The 19448-nt window shown below is 42.4% G+C and overlaps 1 protein-coding gene across 3 annotated transcripts in view; it reads right to left on the reverse strand.

Moving 5' to 3' along the window:
* Positions 1–19448, reverse strand: part of wscd2 (WSC domain containing 2) — a 77499-nt gene that overhangs the window by 2775 nt on the left and 55276 nt on the right. For all 3 annotated transcript variants that reach the window (XM_052119735.1, XM_052119725.1, XM_052119715.1), the window contains 4 exons: positions 15179–15300; positions 13680–13854; positions 2542–2706; positions 2245–2445 (listed from right to left, as the gene is read on the reverse strand). In XM_052119735.1, coding sequence (XP_051975695.1) covers positions 2245–2445; positions 2542–2706; positions 13680–13854; positions 15179–15300 — 663 coding nt within the window. The remainder of the gene's footprint in view (positions 1–2244; positions 2446–2541; positions 2707–13679; positions 13855–15178; positions 15301–19448) is intronic.

A 19448-nucleotide genomic window follows, 5' to 3' on the forward strand; every position in this document is an offset into this window, starting at 1 on the left:
TGCACTTTTTACAAAATATGCCTGCCACAATTTACTTTGCGCTATTACTGCCGAATGAAAGCAGGCGGTAACATTTTTTCTTAAAATCGTATTTGTAATAATTCCTAAAACAATGATGAAATGGAAAAAACAGCATTATAACTTTATGGGCGTGTTTGTGCCGTTGCCTAATCTGCATAATTCCATGAATCGTGAACTTAAGCAGCTCATATATTAGATGCAAATAACCAGTGTTTTTACTGGGCGCAATTCATTCTTAGTGAATTTCCCGGAAAGTGTTTCATTTCTTAGCCCCTTACATCACCAAACAGAATTGCAAAAAGTAATCACTGTTTTCCAACAGGTTTCACAAATACTCCTTCCAACAGACAATGGGAGGTCAAACAGACCAAACAAACCCCAAACAACATCCAAAATCATGCCATTGGTTAAGCCAGTGTGACTGTGTCAGGCTGGTCAGGATGCTCAAACAAACAGAGAAATGTGTTCAAAGCACCACAGAGCCACAGTGATTTCACTTTTTGTGGTGAAAATACAATTATTTAGAAACATGATGTCGCATGGTGCCAAACTTTATAAACCTTCTAATCACCCATACATGATATAAGCGCATGACAGAACACATCTGTATGAGACTGCTGAGACAACAATTTATAAATGTAACAAACATTGGCAAACACAACTTGATGGTTTTGAAAAGTCAGGAATTGTGAAAATCTTTGAACCATCACTATTAAAAACTGATTCTGCAAAAAATCTATATTTTAATAACTGAAAGCTCTTGAACTTGAAATTAAAATGTAAGTAGGAAAAGTCAAGCAGACTTTCAGCACCACTTCAGTCATGTCTGTAATGCAAGTTCATTTCCCAATCAAAAGTGGAAGAAAACATGTTTAGACTGAATATTTCTGATGTCTGGACTTTATCTGCAGGTGTCTATGATTATTCATTGAAATGGTTTGATATATACTGGTCATGGGTACCTGATATGCAAGGTTAAATTTTATGTTTTCACTAGAAATGTCACGTCTGTAATGCTGGAATTGTCGTATTAGCTCTGTGATTGGCCAAAATTATCAGTTCCACTTCTGAAAGCCTTTACTTTTCTCTATGGAACCTGGAAGCTTGACCTCTGGCCTACTTCTGTAAGATCTGAATTTCTGCATTTTGAATTTTGAATATTGAATTTCCTCTTCAGCTTTAATTTTATAATTTGAATATTTACAGCTAATTTCAGAATCAGAACACAAAATCTGCTGTTCAAAAATACAAATCTATAACTTATGCCACAAAACAATTCAATTTTCTTAAATATCACATATATAGAATTAAGATTTACGAAATTTAAATAAAAATAAATAAAATTCGTCATGGAAAATTCAATTTTGTTAAATGCCACATGCCTAAAATTCAAATTCAAATCTTTTAGTCATTATTCTAGCTCCATAAACAACAAGGAATGTGTTTTCTTAAATAAAAAGCATTGTGTTTAAAGACAGCAGTCATCATTATCCGATAAACCCAATCAAATATGAAATGAAAACAGAAAGATCATAAAGTTGTTATTTAAAAAACTAAAAACAAGACACCAAAAAGTCAAGAGCATCAAACAAAGAAAAATAAAGCAGGAGAACAAAATGCAACATTGCTTAAAACTGGATATCATTGGGGTAAATACAATTTTGCTCATCTATTTACTATAAACAAAAGTATTTTACAAACTTTTGATCAATGAAATGGGACAGAATTTTCCTTTTTGTAAAGTACGATTACATTAAGGCTCATCTGTAAAAAAACTGGCTTTAAACTATTTTAATTTCTTTGCATTATTCTTCTGTAAATGTTTTACACAAAGTTATGAAAGGAAAATATCTCATTCAAGGAAGTCATGGCTTTTTTATGAGACTGATGAGTATATACTCAAGGCTGTGGTACAGCAGCTGTGATCTGTGTGGGAAAATACAATCTGCTTAACACTAATATTCAGCGTCATGCAGAAAATATAAGTGTTTTCCAAGAAAGAGAAACAGCCTTTAAAATCTCTACAGAAGTATTCATGCAGAGTTGTAACAGAAATGTTTGTTCTAAAACACAAACAACAAATAAAAACGTTTACAAGAATATACGTACAAGATTATGATTCTTTCTTCTGTGCTAAAAAGTGAAAGTGCCACTAGATAAATGAAAAGAAAGCAATTTTATTCTGGGGACCTTTCAAGAAGTGGTCCATCTCTTTTCTCTTACCTTTCCCCCTCCAGTGAGCTTGGGAGGCGAATCCAATATGGCCACCGTATTTTCGGTTAAATTCAGCCATGAGGGCTTTGTAAGGGTTCCGCATCATAAGGATGCTGGCGTCAAAGGTCTCAATCTCCTTCCTGCCACTCTCATGAGTCTTGATACATAAAGTTCTACCACTGCGCCAGTGATCTCTCTCCCCTTTAAAACCTGTATATCCAAAGACAAACATAGAAGAAGAAAGAAATTGAGCAACCAAGACAGGAAAAGATGCCCAGAAAATTATTTAGCAGCAGTTAAGTTCACCTTTGCTATACAGTGAGCCATCAAAGTAGTAGCTCCCAGTGTAGTAGCCAGTGGCCAGTTCAATAAGGTGACGGGCCCAGGTATTCCCAGCACCTGGGAAACTTGCCAGTGCTATTAGCTGCTTGGTGCGAGTGGGTAAAAAGCGCCGGTCCATGCAGCGATTATCTGTAGAGATAAAGAAGGACTTGTTTTACATGGGCACACATTGGCACAAGTCTATATAAGACATAAAAGTGAAAAATCCTCAAAATAGACTCATTGAGAAAAAACTAATATTGAAGAATGCATTCTTTGAAAGAGAGGTGAAATGTCTCTTTGCACAAACAAGACACAAATTTAAAAATATTAGGGTGATCACAGAAGCACACATACTGTATTTGCAAATGCTCAAATGCTTCATCGGCCACTAGCAGTTATTTTTTGTTAATAGTCTTGTGAAACCATCTGTTAAAGGGATAGTTCACCCAAAAATGAAAATTCTCTCATCATTTACTCACCCTCACGCCATCCCAGATGTGTATGACTTTCTTTGTTCTGCAGAACACAACGTTTTTTAGAAGAATAACTTAACTTTGTAGGTCCTTACAATGCAAATTAATGGTGACCAGACATTTGAAACTCCAAAAATCACATAAAGGCAGCACAAAAGTAATCTATAAGACTCCAGTGGTTAAATCCATGTCTTCAAAATATGATAAGTGTGGGTGAGAAACATACCAAAATGTAAGTCCTTTTTTGCTATAAATATCCACTTTCACTTTGTAAATGTGAAGGAATGTGAAAGTGAAAGTGGAGATTTATAGTAAGGACTTAAATACTGATCTATTCCCTATCTGTCACTCACTCTAAGTTGTGTCAATGTAGTGACACTAGGGGTCACTCTTGGGAGCCCCAAACGCCACTGATTTTGAGAAATAGCCAATGGGAATTGGCGAGTGGAATTTGCATGCCTCTCTCCCGGACATATGGGTATAAAAGGAGCTGGCTCGCAATGATTCATTCAGATTTTTTCTTCGGAGCTGAGTGGTGTTGAGCAGCGAGTTCCACTACCGTTCCATTCACCTCACTGTGAAGAAGCATATGCTGTTGAATATACGGTGCATTTCAGCGGCTTTCACCCCCTCTGAGCGATTGATGCAGAGTATGTCCCTGAGCGCTAAAAGAGCGTGCACTGATGGACAGCGTCTTTTTAAAGATATCTTTCCATCTATGTATAATTCCTGGATGCAGTCATTATCTCTCCGCCTCTGATGGCCACGATCACTGCCTCACGTGTCTGAGCTGTAGTCACATTGAGGCAGCGTTCATGGATGGTTCGTTTTCTCACATGGCAATGTTGCGGTCACGGCTTTCCTTCATTCGCGGGAAAGAAGGAAACTGCTCCAGCCACTCCCTGCCCTGCACCTTCTACCTACTGGTTCGAGGCAGAGTCGGTTGGTGCTGTAGACAATTTGGAGACTCCAATAGGTGTGGCTCTGCCAGGTAATCCCCACAGACCTCTAATTCCCCAGCACGCTCGTTTGTCCAAGTCGAGCTGTCCCTAAAGCCAAAATAAAGAAAGGGTTCTACAGCCCTTACTTCATCATGCCAAAGAAAGGTGGTGGGTTGCAGCCAATCTTGAGAGGTCTGAATCGGGCCTTGCACAGACTTCCGTTCAAGATGCTGATGCATAAACGCATTTTAGCGTGCATCCAGTATCAAGATTGTTTCGCGGTTTTAGACCTGAAGGACACATACTTCCACATCTCAGTTTTACCTTGGTACAGGCCCGCTCTGCAGCTGGCCTTCGGGGACCAGGTATATCAGTACAGGGTCCTCCAATTCGGCTTGTTCCTTTCACCCCGCATCTTCACGAAAGTCGTGGAGGCAGCCCTTGCCCCGTTAAGGGAAGTGGGCATTCGCATCCTCGACAATTGGCTGATTCTAGCCCACTCTCTAAATTTGTTGTGTGTGCACAGGGACCTAGTGCTCAAGCACCTCAGCCGGTTGGGGCTTCGGATCATCTGAGAAAAGAGCAAGCTCTCCTCGGTTCAGAGAATCTCTATTCTTGGGATATCATGGAGACTGACAGACTCAGTCTCCATGATAGCGCACCTCATGAGCAAGTGTGCACAGTCGGTGCTGAACTGCCTGTCATCCAGGAGGTCCCACTGAAACAGTTTCAGAGGCTCCTGAGACTCATGACGTCCTCTGTGGCAGCCATGCCACTCGGGTTGATGCATAAGAGACTGCCCCAAAGCTGGCTTCAGATTTGAGTCAAGAGATGGACATGGTGCCGCGGCACACATTGCGTGGTCATCACGGCGATTTGCAGCCACACCCTCAGCCCTTGCATTTTTACGGACAGGGCTTCCCTTATAGCAAGCGTCTTGGCACGTTGTGGTTACAACAGACGCATCCAAGCTAGGCTGGGGTGCCATGTGAAAAGGGCACGCAACCACTGGCTTCTAGACAGGACCACGACTACGTTAGCATACCAACTGCCTGGAGATGCTGGTGGTATTGTAGACCCTGTGGAGGCTTTTGCCATTGATCCAGGGCAAGCACGTGTTACATTTACATTTATGCATTTGGCAGACGCTTTTATCCAAAGCGACTTACAGTGCACTTATTACAGGGACAATCCCCCCGGAGCAACCTGGAGTTAAGTGCCTTGCTCAAGGGCCCAACAGTGGCATCTTGGTGGTGCTGGGTCTTGAACCCCTGACCTTCTGGTCATTAACCCTGAGCCTCAACCACTGAGCCTCAACCACTGAGCCACCACTGTCCCCAGTGTTGGTCTAGACGGACAACATGGCGACGGTGGTGCATATAAACCGCAAACGACTGAGGACGGTGGTGCATATAAACCGCAAACGACTGAGGATGCTGCGGGCCACTCACATCCCAGGCAACCTCAACTGTACATCGAATGTGCTGTCGTGGCAGGTAACACTCAGGGGAGAGTGGAGGCTCCGCCCCTAGGTGGTCCAGCTGATTTGGAGTTGATTCGGCGAAGCTTCCCAGGAATCCTCCCACTGCCCGATCAGGTATTCTCCGACGGGGGCTACCCTCGGCACAAACGTACTGGCACACAGTTGCCCAAGGGGGATGTGCAAATATGCGTCCCACCCCCCCTCCCCCCAGTGACCCGGCTTGCACAGACTTTGTGCAAGACGGGAAACAGCAATGTGAGCTTTCATAAAAAACTTTATGTGTTCCATGGAAAGTCATACAGGTTTGGAACGACATGAGATTGAGTAAATGATAACAGCATTTTAGGTGACATATCCATTTAATGTCTTTGAAAAAGACATTGCATGCATTGCTTGCCATCTTTCTTCTGCCAAGTTTTTTTCTTTTCTCACAGTGAGCACCTTTGTAAGTAGGCACTCTTTTTAATAGCTACAGTATATTTGAATAACACCTTTTACATGCACTTCATATCTGTACATAAACAAGTCCTGCTGTGTTAATAAAGCTACCATGGATTTATTAGCACAGGGTAGTGAAGATCCACGCTGTTTTGACAAAGCAGTTTAGGACAATTAACACTAGTTCATGGGTGCTTAAAAAACAAACCCAAACCCTGAACTGGTACTGTGTGTACAGTGGTTGATCTGGGTTTAAGCAACAGGACAGAGGTAAACACTGTTTTGTCATGCAAAAATCACCCCGATGGCTTGTTTTTCTAACTTTGACGAAGTGAGATTTGTTGGTCTTAGAATCTGCTCTTGAAAATATCTGATTCACTCTTGTCAGATGTTTTGTTGCTTAGGTTTCAACTTTGGTTGAAACAGTACACGATGACCATACAGAATTTGAACCACAGAGCAGATGACAACTGTACCAAAATAACAGGATGAAATTAGATGAGTTTGTACACTGATTAGGGAGTGAATAAATGGATGTGATAATAAGAGAAGATGTGATAAATATTCAAATTTGATTAAAGGCATTTACTCACCTTGATGCCATCCCAGATGTGTATGATTTGGTATATTCAACAGAACACAAATGAAGATCTCAGCTCTGTAGGTCTATAAAATGCAAGGGAATGGGTACCAACATTTTGAAGCTCAAAAAAGAACATAAATGTAGCATAAAAGTAACCCATATGACTATGGTTAAATCCATAATTTCTGAAGCGATATGATACTGGAAGTATCAGTGAATGGTAAATGGTCTGCACTTATATAGTGCCTTTTTTAACCTTAGCGGTTACCAAAGCATTTTAGTGTCCCATTCACACACACACACACACACACACACACACACACACACACACACACACACACACACACACACACACACCAATGACAGCAGAGCTGCCATGCAAGGGAGCAACTTTGGTTTCAAGATGTTGGTACCCCTTAACTGACATAACATAGACCTATAGAGCTTACATATTCTTCTAAAAATCGTTTCTGTTCAGCATAAGAAAGAAAGTCATGCACATCTGGGATGGCACGAGAGTGAGTAACTGATGAGAGATTTTTCATTTTTAGTTAAACTATCCCTTTAAATGAAAAAATAACATATTGTAAGAAAGAACTCAGTTTAAGGCCATCCGTGCTGAAAATACCAGCTTCCCATGCTGGTCGAGGCTGGTTTGGTGCTGATCTAGCTGGTGGACCATGCTTTTTACTAGCTGACTGACCAACATGATCTTTATGATGAAGCTGGTTAAGCTAGTTTAAAATCCTTGTTGGGACACCAGATCACCAACATTCCATGCTGGTGGACCAGCACCTAAAACATAACATATGCTGGTGACCAGCAATGCTGGTCTTTTCAGCAGGGAGGGTGCTTAAAAATATATATTCAGTATATATGAAAAACAGCAATTCCTAAGAAGTAAACATGAATATCCCACAACATTTGACCTATGACCTATTACAAAGCATCTGAACCTTTTCCATATACAGTATAGTATAACTTAATTTGCCCATAGACCACACACACAATGCTGACCACTTATAGTACCTGTATGTTAGTTCCAACTCTGCCATTCCTCCTTTACATAATCCCTTTTGTGTATTTATCTACAGTATATTATATTTAATTTAATTCTATATGTTTTACTATTTTGTATTTTACTGTTTGTTTTATTTTTTAAGATATTTTATAATTTCCTGCATAAACCTTGTGTGTAAAGTTTTCTTAGAAAAATAATTAAATAAACATTAAAAAAAAATTCAATTGCTCCTCCCTTAAAGTGAACAGAGTGTTCTTGCTTGGTTTTGTGTATTAGACTGTATGCTTGCATTTCTGGTGAGGGTGTGGCATGCCAAGCAGGCCAGTTGCAGAAAACAAGTGTCACAATGGTGCATTTTTTAATGCATTTTTTAACCTAAAGCAAACTCTAAAGCATTCACAGTGTTTATGCTGATTTTGAAAGCAAACTTTGAGGAAGTATGGAGGAAGAGTGTATCTAGTAGCAGGGGCTCAACCTCTCAAGACAAACATTAACTGATCTGCAGCCACAAATGCTCACTCACAAATGCACGCACACACATGCACACACCCTCATAAAACCCTGAAGAGAGAAACGTCAAAGCTGCACAGAGTGAGGGATTCTTTTGTGCTTCTATGGTGACCTGAACTGTAAATACTAACAGCTATCTCAAAATATTTTTTTTTACTTAAGCTTAATTTGTTGCTATTCTTGCTAGTTATACTGCAAACGCTGTCATTAATAAAAACAAAGTGGTCCTAATAAAAATTTCATGAAATGCCACATTTTGGAATCATACTGTCATACCCTCTGTTCCCTGATGGAGGGAACGAGATGTTGAGCTGATGTAGTGACACTAGGGGTCGCTACTGGGAGCCCCAAAACACCTTAAAATCTTTGAGAAAAGGGAATCTCCATAAGGGAACAGAAGTTACAACAGTAAACGAGACGTTGCCCATCTGTCACTCCCTCAACGTTTTGTTGATGTAGTGACACTAGGAGTCCCTATAGAAAAAGCCACAACAGCTGAACCAGCTGAACTGCCGATGATGCAGGTGCAAGCAAGCTGCTGCGTGTGTAATAGCAGGTGCATCAGACTGCACGTAACCTCCCCTATGCCCCAAAAGACATCATTTAGTTCCCACATCCCTGGGAGTGGGGCAGCATAACTAGCATGGGAGCAGGCCATGCCAGCCACAGCCTTTTCTCTATATGTTTTCTCTCCACAGAGTATTAGATTCGGCTGGGGCCATATAATGCTATTATACGCATTGTGGAAGATGTTCTTTCCTATTATTTCAGGGGGAAAAGATCCCATGGAGACCACATCCTGCCCAAAAGGGGAGGTCAACATGTGGCAATACGACACATGGGCTCACCAGCCGCACATGGAAAAGGAGCACCTATCCCAGTACAGGGCATATTAGTACCCATAGTGGGTCTGGCTGTGAACTCCTCGGCCAAACTCCTCATGAGCCAAAGGGCTAGGGAGGAAGGACATCCAGGTTCTACGACTTTGTGAACTCCACTTAGGGTAAAAACACGTTTTCGCCTCAGTAGAGTGTGCTCGAACACACAAGGGGGTGGGCACAGCCTGGGTCTGGTAGGTCAATGCAATGGTGTCCACGATCCAGTGAGCAAGCCACTGTTTGGAGACAGTGTTCCCTTTACGCTGTCCACCAAAGCAGACAAAGAGCTGCTCAGAGCATCTAAAGTTCTGCGTGCTTTCCACGAAGATGCACAAAGCATGCACCGGACACAGCAACAATAAGGCTGGGTCTGCCTCCTCCTGGGGCAGCGCTTGCAAGCTCAGCACCTGATCCCTAAAAGGGGTTGTGGGAGCCTTGGCCACATAGCCCGGTCGGGGTCTCAGGACCACGTGAGAGTCTTCTGAACTCCATGCATGTTTCGCTGACAGAGAACGCTTGCAGGTCCCCGACCCTATTGATGGAAGTGAGCGTGGTTAGGAGGCCGGTCTTTAATGAGATGGCCTTTAACTCGTCTGACTCCAGGGGCTCGAACGGGGCTCTCTGAAAGCCCAGCGGGGAAAGAGGTGTGGCCTAGGAGGGTTCAGCCTCCTGGCACCTCTCAGGAACCTGATGATTAGGTCGTGCTTACCAAGGGACTTAGCTTCAACTGCATCCTGGTGCACTGCTATAGCAGCTACGTACACCCTCCAGCTACTGCTGCAAGAAGGAAATCACTGACCTGACTGCGCATCTCTGGGGGTCTTCGCTTTGGGAAGAACACCACTTAGTGAACACGAGCCAATTCAGGGAATACAGCTGCCTCGTAGAAGGAGCCCTGGCCTGAGTGATCGTGTTTACCACTGTGGACGGTAGACCCCTTAAGTCTTCCACGTCCTGTCCAGGGACCAGACGTGGAGGTTGCAGAGGTCTGGGCATGGGTGCCAGATGGTGCCCCGTCCCTGAGAGAGAAGGTCCTTCCTCAGGGGAATTTGCCAGGAAGGTGCTGTCACGAGGGCCGTGAGGTCCAAGAACCAAATCTGGGTGGGCTAATACGGCGCCACAAGGGTGACATGTTGGAAATGTTCCTCATCCTCCCTGACCTTGCACAGGGTCTGTTGGGCCAGCTGTGTGCCGGCGTGTCAGTGCTGAGGGGGGATCCCGTCACTGCATAACAGAGCGGCAGTGGGAGGATTCGCGGGAAGCAAACATGGCTACCTCTGCTTCGCCGAATCGACTCCAAATCAGTTGGACAACCTGGGGGTGGAGACTCCACCCTCCACTGAGAGCTGAGACAGCGCATCCACTGTGGCATTGAGCCTGCCCGGGATGTGAGTGGCCTGCAGCAACCTCAGCCACTGCTGACTCCAGAGGAGGAGATGGCAGGCGAGTTGCTACATGCGAGGAGAACATATGCCGCCTTGCAATTTATATACGCTACTGTCGCTGTGTTGTCGGACCAGACCAACATGTGCTTGCCCCGGATCAAGGGCAATAGCCTCTGCAGGGTGAATAGTACAGCCAGCAACTCTAGGCAGATGATGTGCCAACATAGCCGTGGTCCTGTCCAGGAACCAGCGGCTGCGTGCCCATTGCAAACGGCACTCCAGCCCGACTTGGAGGTGTCTGTGGTGACCACAACTTGTCTGGACACTTGCTGTAGGGGAACTCCTGCCCGTAGAAATGCAAGGTCTCTCCAATGGCTGAATAAGTGATGGCAGAGAGGCATAACAGCCACGCGATGTGTACCACGGTGCCATGCCCATCTCGGGACTTGAGTCTGAAGCCAGTGCTGAAGCGCTCTCATATTTATCAACCCGTGCGGCGTAACTGCTGCCGAGGATACCATATGCCAGGAGCCTCTGAAAGTGTTTCAGTGAACCACTGTCATCCACCTGAAAGAGTTCAGGCAGTTCAGCTCTGACTGCGTGCGCTTGCTTGTCATAAATCATCGACACCGAGTCTAACTCCATGCCGAACAGAGAAAAGAGATGCTGTGAACCAGGGAGAGCGTGCTCTTTTCCCAGTTGACCTGAAGCCCTAGACTGCTGAGGTTCGTGAGCACCAGGTCCCTGTGTGCACACAGCAACTCTCGAAAGTGTGCTAGGTTCAGCCAGTTGTTGAGATAGTTGAGTATGTGGATGCCCACTTCCCATTGGCCTTTTCTCAATGGGGCAAGAGCTGCCTCTACGAACTTCGTGAAGATGCGAGGGGACACCCGGCTGTCGAAAGCAAACAGTAGGAAGGGTCTGTATCAAGGTAAAACCGAGACATGAATGTACGCATTCTTCAGCAACCAATCTTGATGCCAGACGCATGCCAAAATGTGTTTCTGCATCAGCATCTTGAACGGGATTCTATGTAAAGCTCGGTTCAGAACTCGCAGGTTGAAGATTGGCTGCAAACCAACGCCTTTCTTTGGTGTAATGAAGTAAGGGCTGTAGAACCCTTTCCCCACCTCGGCTGGAGGGACAGGCTCTATCGCGTCCTTGCGTAGAAGGGTCGCGAACTCCACCCACAGGGTGGAGGCATTCTCGCCCTGCACCGAGGTGAGGTGGGCGCCTGGAGAATTTAATCGAATAGCCAAGTTGGACGGTCCTGGCCAGCCACCGCGATGGATCTTGGACAGCATCAGCCATGCGTCCAAGATCCGGGCGATGAGCACTAAGGGGACAATTGCGTCTGACGTACCTGGGTTGGGCCTAGTTGATGGGGGGGTTGCTTCGACCCGAGGTGGCTGCGCTGAGGGGGACCTCAAACGTACCCTTGTAGGGCGGGTTAATGACATTTACATTTACATTTATGCATTTGGCAGATGCTTTTATCCAAAGCGACTTACAGTGCATTACAGGGATTGCATGGCATGCATTCCCCCTGGAGCAACCTGGAGTTAAGTGCCTTGCTCAAGGACACCATGGTGGTGGCTGTGGGGCTCGAACCAGTATCCTTCTGATCACCAGATTACCAGTTATGTGCTTAGACCACTACACCACCACCACTCCTAATGACTGAGGAGGAAAGGCCAAAGTCCTCAAAGGTGTCGCCGAATAGGCAGATCTGGGAGATAGGCATGTTGAGAAAGCGAACTTTAACGCCTTGGCCTACTTGCAGGAGGGCCATGGCATGCAGGCCGGAGGCAGCCTGTCCAGCAGCACTGTAGGCTTTGGCCGCCAGAGATGACGTAGTCCTACAGGCCCTGGAGGGGAGTGCCGGATGATCCCACCAGGTGGCGGCGCTTTGGTGCACTTATCAACCTGAGGGACCTCCGTGTACCCTTGGGCTGTTGAGGGTAGAGAGAGCAGACGAACATGGAAGTCGTTTCAGGCAGCAAAAGGTGCCCTCCATGACTTCGTCAGATCATCGTGCACTTCCAGGAAGAAAGGGAGGGGGGGGGGGGGGTCGGGACATGGCCGTGAGCAGTGCCATGAACCCAGAAACCAATTATCTAGCTGCGAGCCCTCAGGGGAGGACAGAGGGTTCCAGTCCAATCCGATACACACGGTGGCCCGGGCAAGCATAGCGGTCAGCTCTGCATCGGTCTTAGACTGGGCAGGCAGACCCGAAGGTGGAGAAGACGGAAAGGCATCTTTAAAAAGACGCGTCTTTAAAATCAAACTTCAATGAGTTGCTCTAATAGAGGAAAGTATACTCTTTTCAGAAATATATAGCACTGTCGAAGCACCCGGGGCGTAATCTGCACTGATCAAACAGAAGGAGAGAAAGCCGCTGTTATGCGCCGTATATCCAACAGCAAACACTTCTTTCAGAGGTGAATGGAACAGCAGTAGTATTCAGCTCAAGAAAAAATCTGAATGAGAGTGGGCATTCCTTCTCCTTCTCCATTTGTCCAGGGGAGTGGCATGCAAATTCCACTTGCCAATTCCCATTGGCCTTTTCTCAAAGATTTGAAGGTGTTTTGTGGCTCCCAAAAGCAACCCCTAGTGTCACTACATCAACACAATGACGAGTGAGTGACAGAAGGGAAACTAACATTTCTATGTTCCTTAAATTCTTTAGCCCCAAAATACTTAAAATAAAGACATTTAATGCCAATTCAAGCTGTGGAGAACGCCTGTTTGGAAATTACGAAGACACAAAGAAGTTGTTATTAGCAATTATAGCAGGTTTTGTTTAGTTGTCCTGTAGCTGGTAGTAGTGCTTTAGTAAACTTCAGGGTCTCCAGTCATGTTGAATAAAAGCTATTTCTCTCCATACGAATGTAAATAATTGACAAAAGTACAGCTTTATGTGCACTAAGAAGTGCTCGGCATTCATAGTTTCCCTAAAAATACCAGGTGCTAAAATAGGATTATTTTTTTAAATAATTTTGATCTATTTCAATCAAAAAATATTTTTTAAAACAATGGAAACTTTAATCACAGATCTTTGAGTTTAATGTACTTATAACTAGTTAACCTTACTAAAATGGATAGGTTCACTCTGGATAAGACCATATAAGGTGAATATAGTGACACAAGTACTTACACTGAGAAAGACATGCAACCAACTTAACTTGAGCCAAATAAGTATTTTAACTTATTATTTTTTAAAGGCAATCGTTTTACATTGTTTTTTTTTGTTTTGTTTTTTTAAGTAAGGTCCACCAATGAGATTGTACAGAGTGGCATGTGACATGCTTGTTTAAAATCAAACCACTATGATGATAAGATTTTGCATGCATTCTGCCTATGGGTCAGCTTAAGTAAAATGTTTTAGTCAAAACAAGCTGACATTACCCTGCACTTGTGTCTGGTACACTACAAAGAAGTCACTGTTCCCACAGCTCTCAAAGTCTTCTCCTGCGCATCTCTGCCGACACATTTCCTCGTCCTCATGCTCGTGTAGGGTAAACAGAGGAGTGGGAAATCCACAGTGACATTTTTCCCCAGCCAACACTGCCAGAGAATATTCCTACATCAAACAGAGGAACAGACTATATAGAGTTTGACAGACTCCCCACGAATGGGGTGCAAAATAAGACCTTTTTAATTTTGGAATTTTAAACACATGACTGGGGAAAGGATGTGCTTAAAGGGATAGTTCACCCAAAAATGGAAGTTCTCTCATCATTTACTCACCCTCATGCAATGCCAGATGTGTAAGAATTTCTTTCTGCAGTAGAAAACAATATTTAAGTCCTTTTTACTCTAAATCTCCACTTCAGCATTCATTTTCAGATGTGAAAGTGAAACTAAACAGGCACCACATGTGACTGTCAGATGTAAAAGTGAAAGTGGAGATTCAGAGTAAAAAAAGGATTTAAATTTGTATCCGTTTCTCACGAGTCATATTTGATCACTTCTGAAGATATGGATTTAACCACTGGAACTTTTTGGATTACTTCTATGTTTCCTTTATGTGATCTTTGGAGCTACAAATCACAATTCACTTGAATTCTATGGACTTACAGTGCTTACATTTTTTTTTTTAAATATTTGTTTGTGTTCTGCTGATTAAGGAAAGTCAAACACATCTGGGATGCTCGGAGAATCATCAGAGACTCCAGCCTCCCTAGCATGGGCTGCTCCCACTGCTACCATCAAGCAGGTGGTATCGCAGCATCAGGACCCGCACCAGCCGACTATATGGCATCTTCTTCCCAAAAATGATCAGACATTTGAACTCTTGACCACTCACGATGCATATATATCAGCACTGCACTTTATTAGTCTCAGACTGGACTCTCACATTTTATACTTCTCTAAATAAAACACTGGCAACTGACTATCAACCGACAGCTGAATGTCAACACAACACTTGCATATTTATTTCCAACTGACAACATAGATGAGTCTTATCTTATTTTGTGTATATTGTATGCTGTATATTGTATATTATTAGGTGTATATTGTATATTGTGTTGTATATACAAGATGTGTAAATTGTGTTATGTGTAAATTAGATGTTTATTGTAATAGTCATGTCTGCTATGTTGCTTGGAACTGCACCCAAGACTTTCACCCACCGTTGCACTTGTGTATATGGTTGAGTGACAATAAAGGGATTTGATTTGATTTGAGATGACATGAGGGTGAGTAAATGATGAGAGAAAATTCATTTTTGGGTGAACTATTACCTACTTTAACCTTAAGAATATCATCAAGTTCAAGAAATCAACTAAACTAAGAAATCAGTTTTATTTTCTATTCATAATTTATTAGGTTTGTACATTTGTAAAATTTTAAGCCACTAGCCCCACTAAAGAGAATTGCAAAAGTATACATTGCATACTCACTTTTTCTGTGCACATGTCTACACACTTTTCCACTGACATGTTTTGAATGACGGCACAAACTGGCAGTGCCAGGGTCACATTCTCCGGCCTCTTGAAACATCCCTTAAAGATGGCACTCCCATCTAAAGAGCAAAAATACATACATACATACATCCTTAAAATGTGACAACAACAAATTTATTGAATTTTTGCTTGTTTAAATGTGAGAGGTTTTTGCCTGTGCAAATATACTACATGAGTGTGTGGGGGGTGTGAGTGGGATTATACAGTACAGGTCAAAAGTTTGGAGACATTAAGATTTTTAAATGTTTTTGAAAGAAGTCTCTTAATCTCACCAAGGCTGTATTTTTTTCATTAAAAAAATACAGTAAAAACAGTAATATTGTGAAACAATACACTTTGAAATAGCTGTTTTCTGTTTTAACATCATTTAAAATGTAATTTTATTTCTGTGTGTCAAAGCAGAATTTTCAACATCATTACTCCAGTCTTCAATGGTTTGTTTTTAATTTCGTTTTGGTTTTTCTTTATTTTACTTGTATTGTTTATTTGATAGATTATACTGTATATTCTTTTTTCTATTTGTAGTCTATATATGCTCTATATTGTATACTATGTGTTGGAATGACTATTCATACATTTTTTTTAATTATGGCATAATTAAAAAAAGAAAAACTCCAGTCTTCAATGTCACATGATCCTTCAGAAATCAGAGTAAAATGTTGATTTTGTGCTCAACTATTATCAATTATTATTGGTGCTCAATTATTAAGAATGGTTCTTATTTTTTATCAATGTTGAAAACCATTTTTGCATGCTTAATATTTTTGTGGAAACCATGATACATTTTTGTGTGGATTCTTTGATGAATAGAAAGATAAAAAGAATAGCATTTATTTGAAATAGATATATTTTTAACAATATAAATGTCTTTACTGTCTCTTTTGATCAATTTAATGCATCCTTGCAGAATAAAAGTATATATATATATATATATATATTACTTACCCAAAACCTTTGAATGGTAGTGTATCATGGTTTCCATGAAGAAGAAAAACAACTGTTTTACATTGAATAATATTTCACAATATTACTGTTTTACTGTATTTTTGATCAAATAAATACAGCCTTGGTGAGCAGAAGAGACTTCTTACAGAAACATTAAAAATGTTTTCAAACTTTTTACTATATATATATATATATATATATATATATATATATATATATATATATGTATGTATGTATGTGGAAACTCGTGACTCAATGAATTAAGAATTAAGCTAAAATGATTTTACTTTTGAAATGTAATTACTGTGTAGTATCAAACATCCACTAACACAAATAATGGATCTTTAAAAGCTTAAACTTAAAAAGACTTAATACTGACAAGCCACTATCTGTCTTTAAACCAAAAATACCACACAGAATAACAGACTTGAGTGCAAACAACATCAAGCCCGACTTCCAGAAAAGCAGATACTACTTCTCCAAACAGGAGTAGGAAAACTTCTCGGGTTACTTAAGTGTTAACCTTGTTCCCTGAAAAAAGCGGAACAAGATGCTGCGCTGGAAAAGCACTTTGGGAACAGCTTTAGGTGTGACCAGCTGTGAATATGTGTGCAACACGTCAATGAAAATTGACCGGAATTTATAGCCTCTGCCTGTGTAATCATTGGATGCACCTGCAGCTGGGCTATAAATAGATGTGTCACAGGCGCGTCGTCTGGTATTTTTTCTGAAGAGCAGTCCTGGGGCATCCCAGTGCGGCAATGAAGTGCAGCATCTCGTGAACACTTAAGTAACCCGAGATGTTCGCTTTTCAAAAAGCTACACTTCTGATGCTGCGCTGGAAAAGCGCTTTGGGAACGAGAATACCCACGCCGCCTCACTGTGGCTGTTCGGACCCCCTACGGTTGTGTAGTGTGCTCACAAGCACGTGAGAGGTCTCAGACATGAGCTTGAGATGTCGACTCAAGGACATAAGAGCCCGGAGTGGCATAAAGATCTAAACTATAAAATCTGATGTATGTGGGCGGAGAGGACCAGCCTGCCGCATCACAAACATGACTCTAAACAGGCTGGCAAAACAGACAGAGCCTGTAGGTCCCCAATTCTCTTTAGAGAGGTAATCGCCACAAGAAACCATCTTGAGAGTCAGAAGTCTGCCAGACGCTGACTCTAGAGGTTCGAAGGGGGTCTCAACCAGACCCTCAAGGGCTATTGCTAAGTCCCATGAAGAGGTCCTGTTCTTAGCAGGAGGCCACAGTCGCATGGCTCCACAAATGAAGCGAGCAAGTAGAGGATGCCTCCCAAAGGGCACCCCGTCCATCAAGGCGTGGCGAGCTGAAATGGTGGCCACATAGACCCTGAGAGTAGCGGGGCATATGCCTGCTGACAGTCTTTCCTGCAGAAAGTCCATAACTGAAACAATCTGGCAGTTAACTGGACTCAGAGAGAAGTAGTTGGGACATTGCGCTGTCTGTTAGGAGGTGAAGAGGTCCACTTCTGCTCTTGTAAAATCTCAACCAGATTTGTTCACTACCTCGGGGAGGAGTTTCCACTCCCCCGTCTGTATTTTCTGTCTGGACAGTAAATCTGCTCCCATTCAGGCATCCAGGGATATAAGCTGCTCTGATAAACAGTAGCTTGCCCTGGGCCCAAAGGAGTATCTGCCATGCTAGTCTGTTGAGCTGGCGTGAACGTAGACCTCCTTGTAGAAGCGCTGTCGAAGCGCCCAGGGGCAAAGCTGCACTGTGTGCAGAGAAGGAGAAAGCCACTGATATGCACCGTAGATCGAACTGCATACGATCCAACAGCATAAAAGAAAATTCTGAATGGACAGACGTATTTTCCCTCCCTTTATACAGAGATGCGCGAGGCTCTCAAGAGAGACCCCTAGTGTTGCTTCTTCGACAAAACGTCGAAGTGAGCAACAGACGGGGAACCGTGATCGGGATATGACCCGGGGCGCATTAGAACCTAATCTACACAAAAGTTCTTTATACTGACGTACTACCCTCAACCAGATTCCTATTTTATAAAAAACATTTACATTTGCTAAAACATATCATAAGATCTTCTAAGAATATCTTAGAGAACAATGACAGAATCAAAGACAAATATCTCTGAAATCAAATACTGTATATCATAATAAAACAAACATTTAACGCAAACCTCTGTGACCCCCCAGGAATGCATAACTGAGGGTGTTACCATGACTGTACCTGGATAGCTATTGTTTTTGCTTGAAATGTTTATCCATATGACATATTTCTGTCTGACGCACCCACACATCCTGTCACATGAAAAAAAAGCTTATTCAAGACAAAGGGATTGATTGTCACAAATCCAATATTGAAAACAATCAAACACAAGGAAAAGGGAGAAGGTTATGCCAAAAAAGATCTGTATTGTGTATGCTGTGCACGTAAGCTTGATAATATTACCAGATGCCAGGTTTACAAAATGTAATGCATGTAAACACAAAAAGAAATGAACGAGAATAGGAAATTGCAAACAAAGCACACAGACATTATCTTTCTACAATCAATGAAAGACAAACAAATCTCCCCCCAAGAGCTTAATGGTGGTGAGCCCTTTCCCCTCCATTCTCCTCTCTGTATGCTTGCTCTGATTAAGAAGCATTTTTGAAATAAACTTGATAACAAATTTCCTGTTTGGTGGTAGTCACATATGTCTTTCCATTTCCATAACAACATCAAAATGTTATGCTTGTGTGTATATCTTAGTGTGAGTCCATATGCATGCATGTAAAAGTGTGTGTGTGTGTGTGTGTGTGTGTGTGTGTGTGTGTGAGCGTGTATTTATCACTTTGTGGGGACCAAATGTCCCCATAAGGATAGTAAAACCGAAATTTTGACCTTGTGGGGACATTTTGTCGGTCCCCATGAGGAAAACAGCTTATAAATCATACTAAATTATGTTTTTTGAAAATGTAAAAATGCAGAATATTTTCTGTGAGGGTTAGGTTTAGGGGTAGGGTTAGGATTAGGGGATAGAATATAAAGTTTGTACAGTATAAAAACCATTATGTCTATGGAAAGTCCCCATAAAACATGGAAACACAACATGTGTGTGTGTGTGTGTGTGTAGAATCCTTTATTTTGGTCACACATTATACACACAGTTTTTTTTGCATATATACAGTGAAATTTATTTGTTTTCACATATCCCAGCTAAGCTGGGGTCAGAGTGCAGGGTCAGCCATGATACGGCGCCCCTGGAGCAGATAGGGTTAAGTGCCTTGCTC

The sequence above is a fragment of the Xyrauchen texanus genome, chromosome 4, assembly GCF_025860055.1.
Source record: "Xyrauchen texanus isolate HMW12.3.18 chromosome 4, RBS_HiC_50CHRs, whole genome shotgun sequence".
In the NCBI taxonomy this organism is placed as follows: domain Eukaryota; kingdom Metazoa; phylum Chordata; class Actinopteri; order Cypriniformes; family Catostomidae; genus Xyrauchen; species Xyrauchen texanus.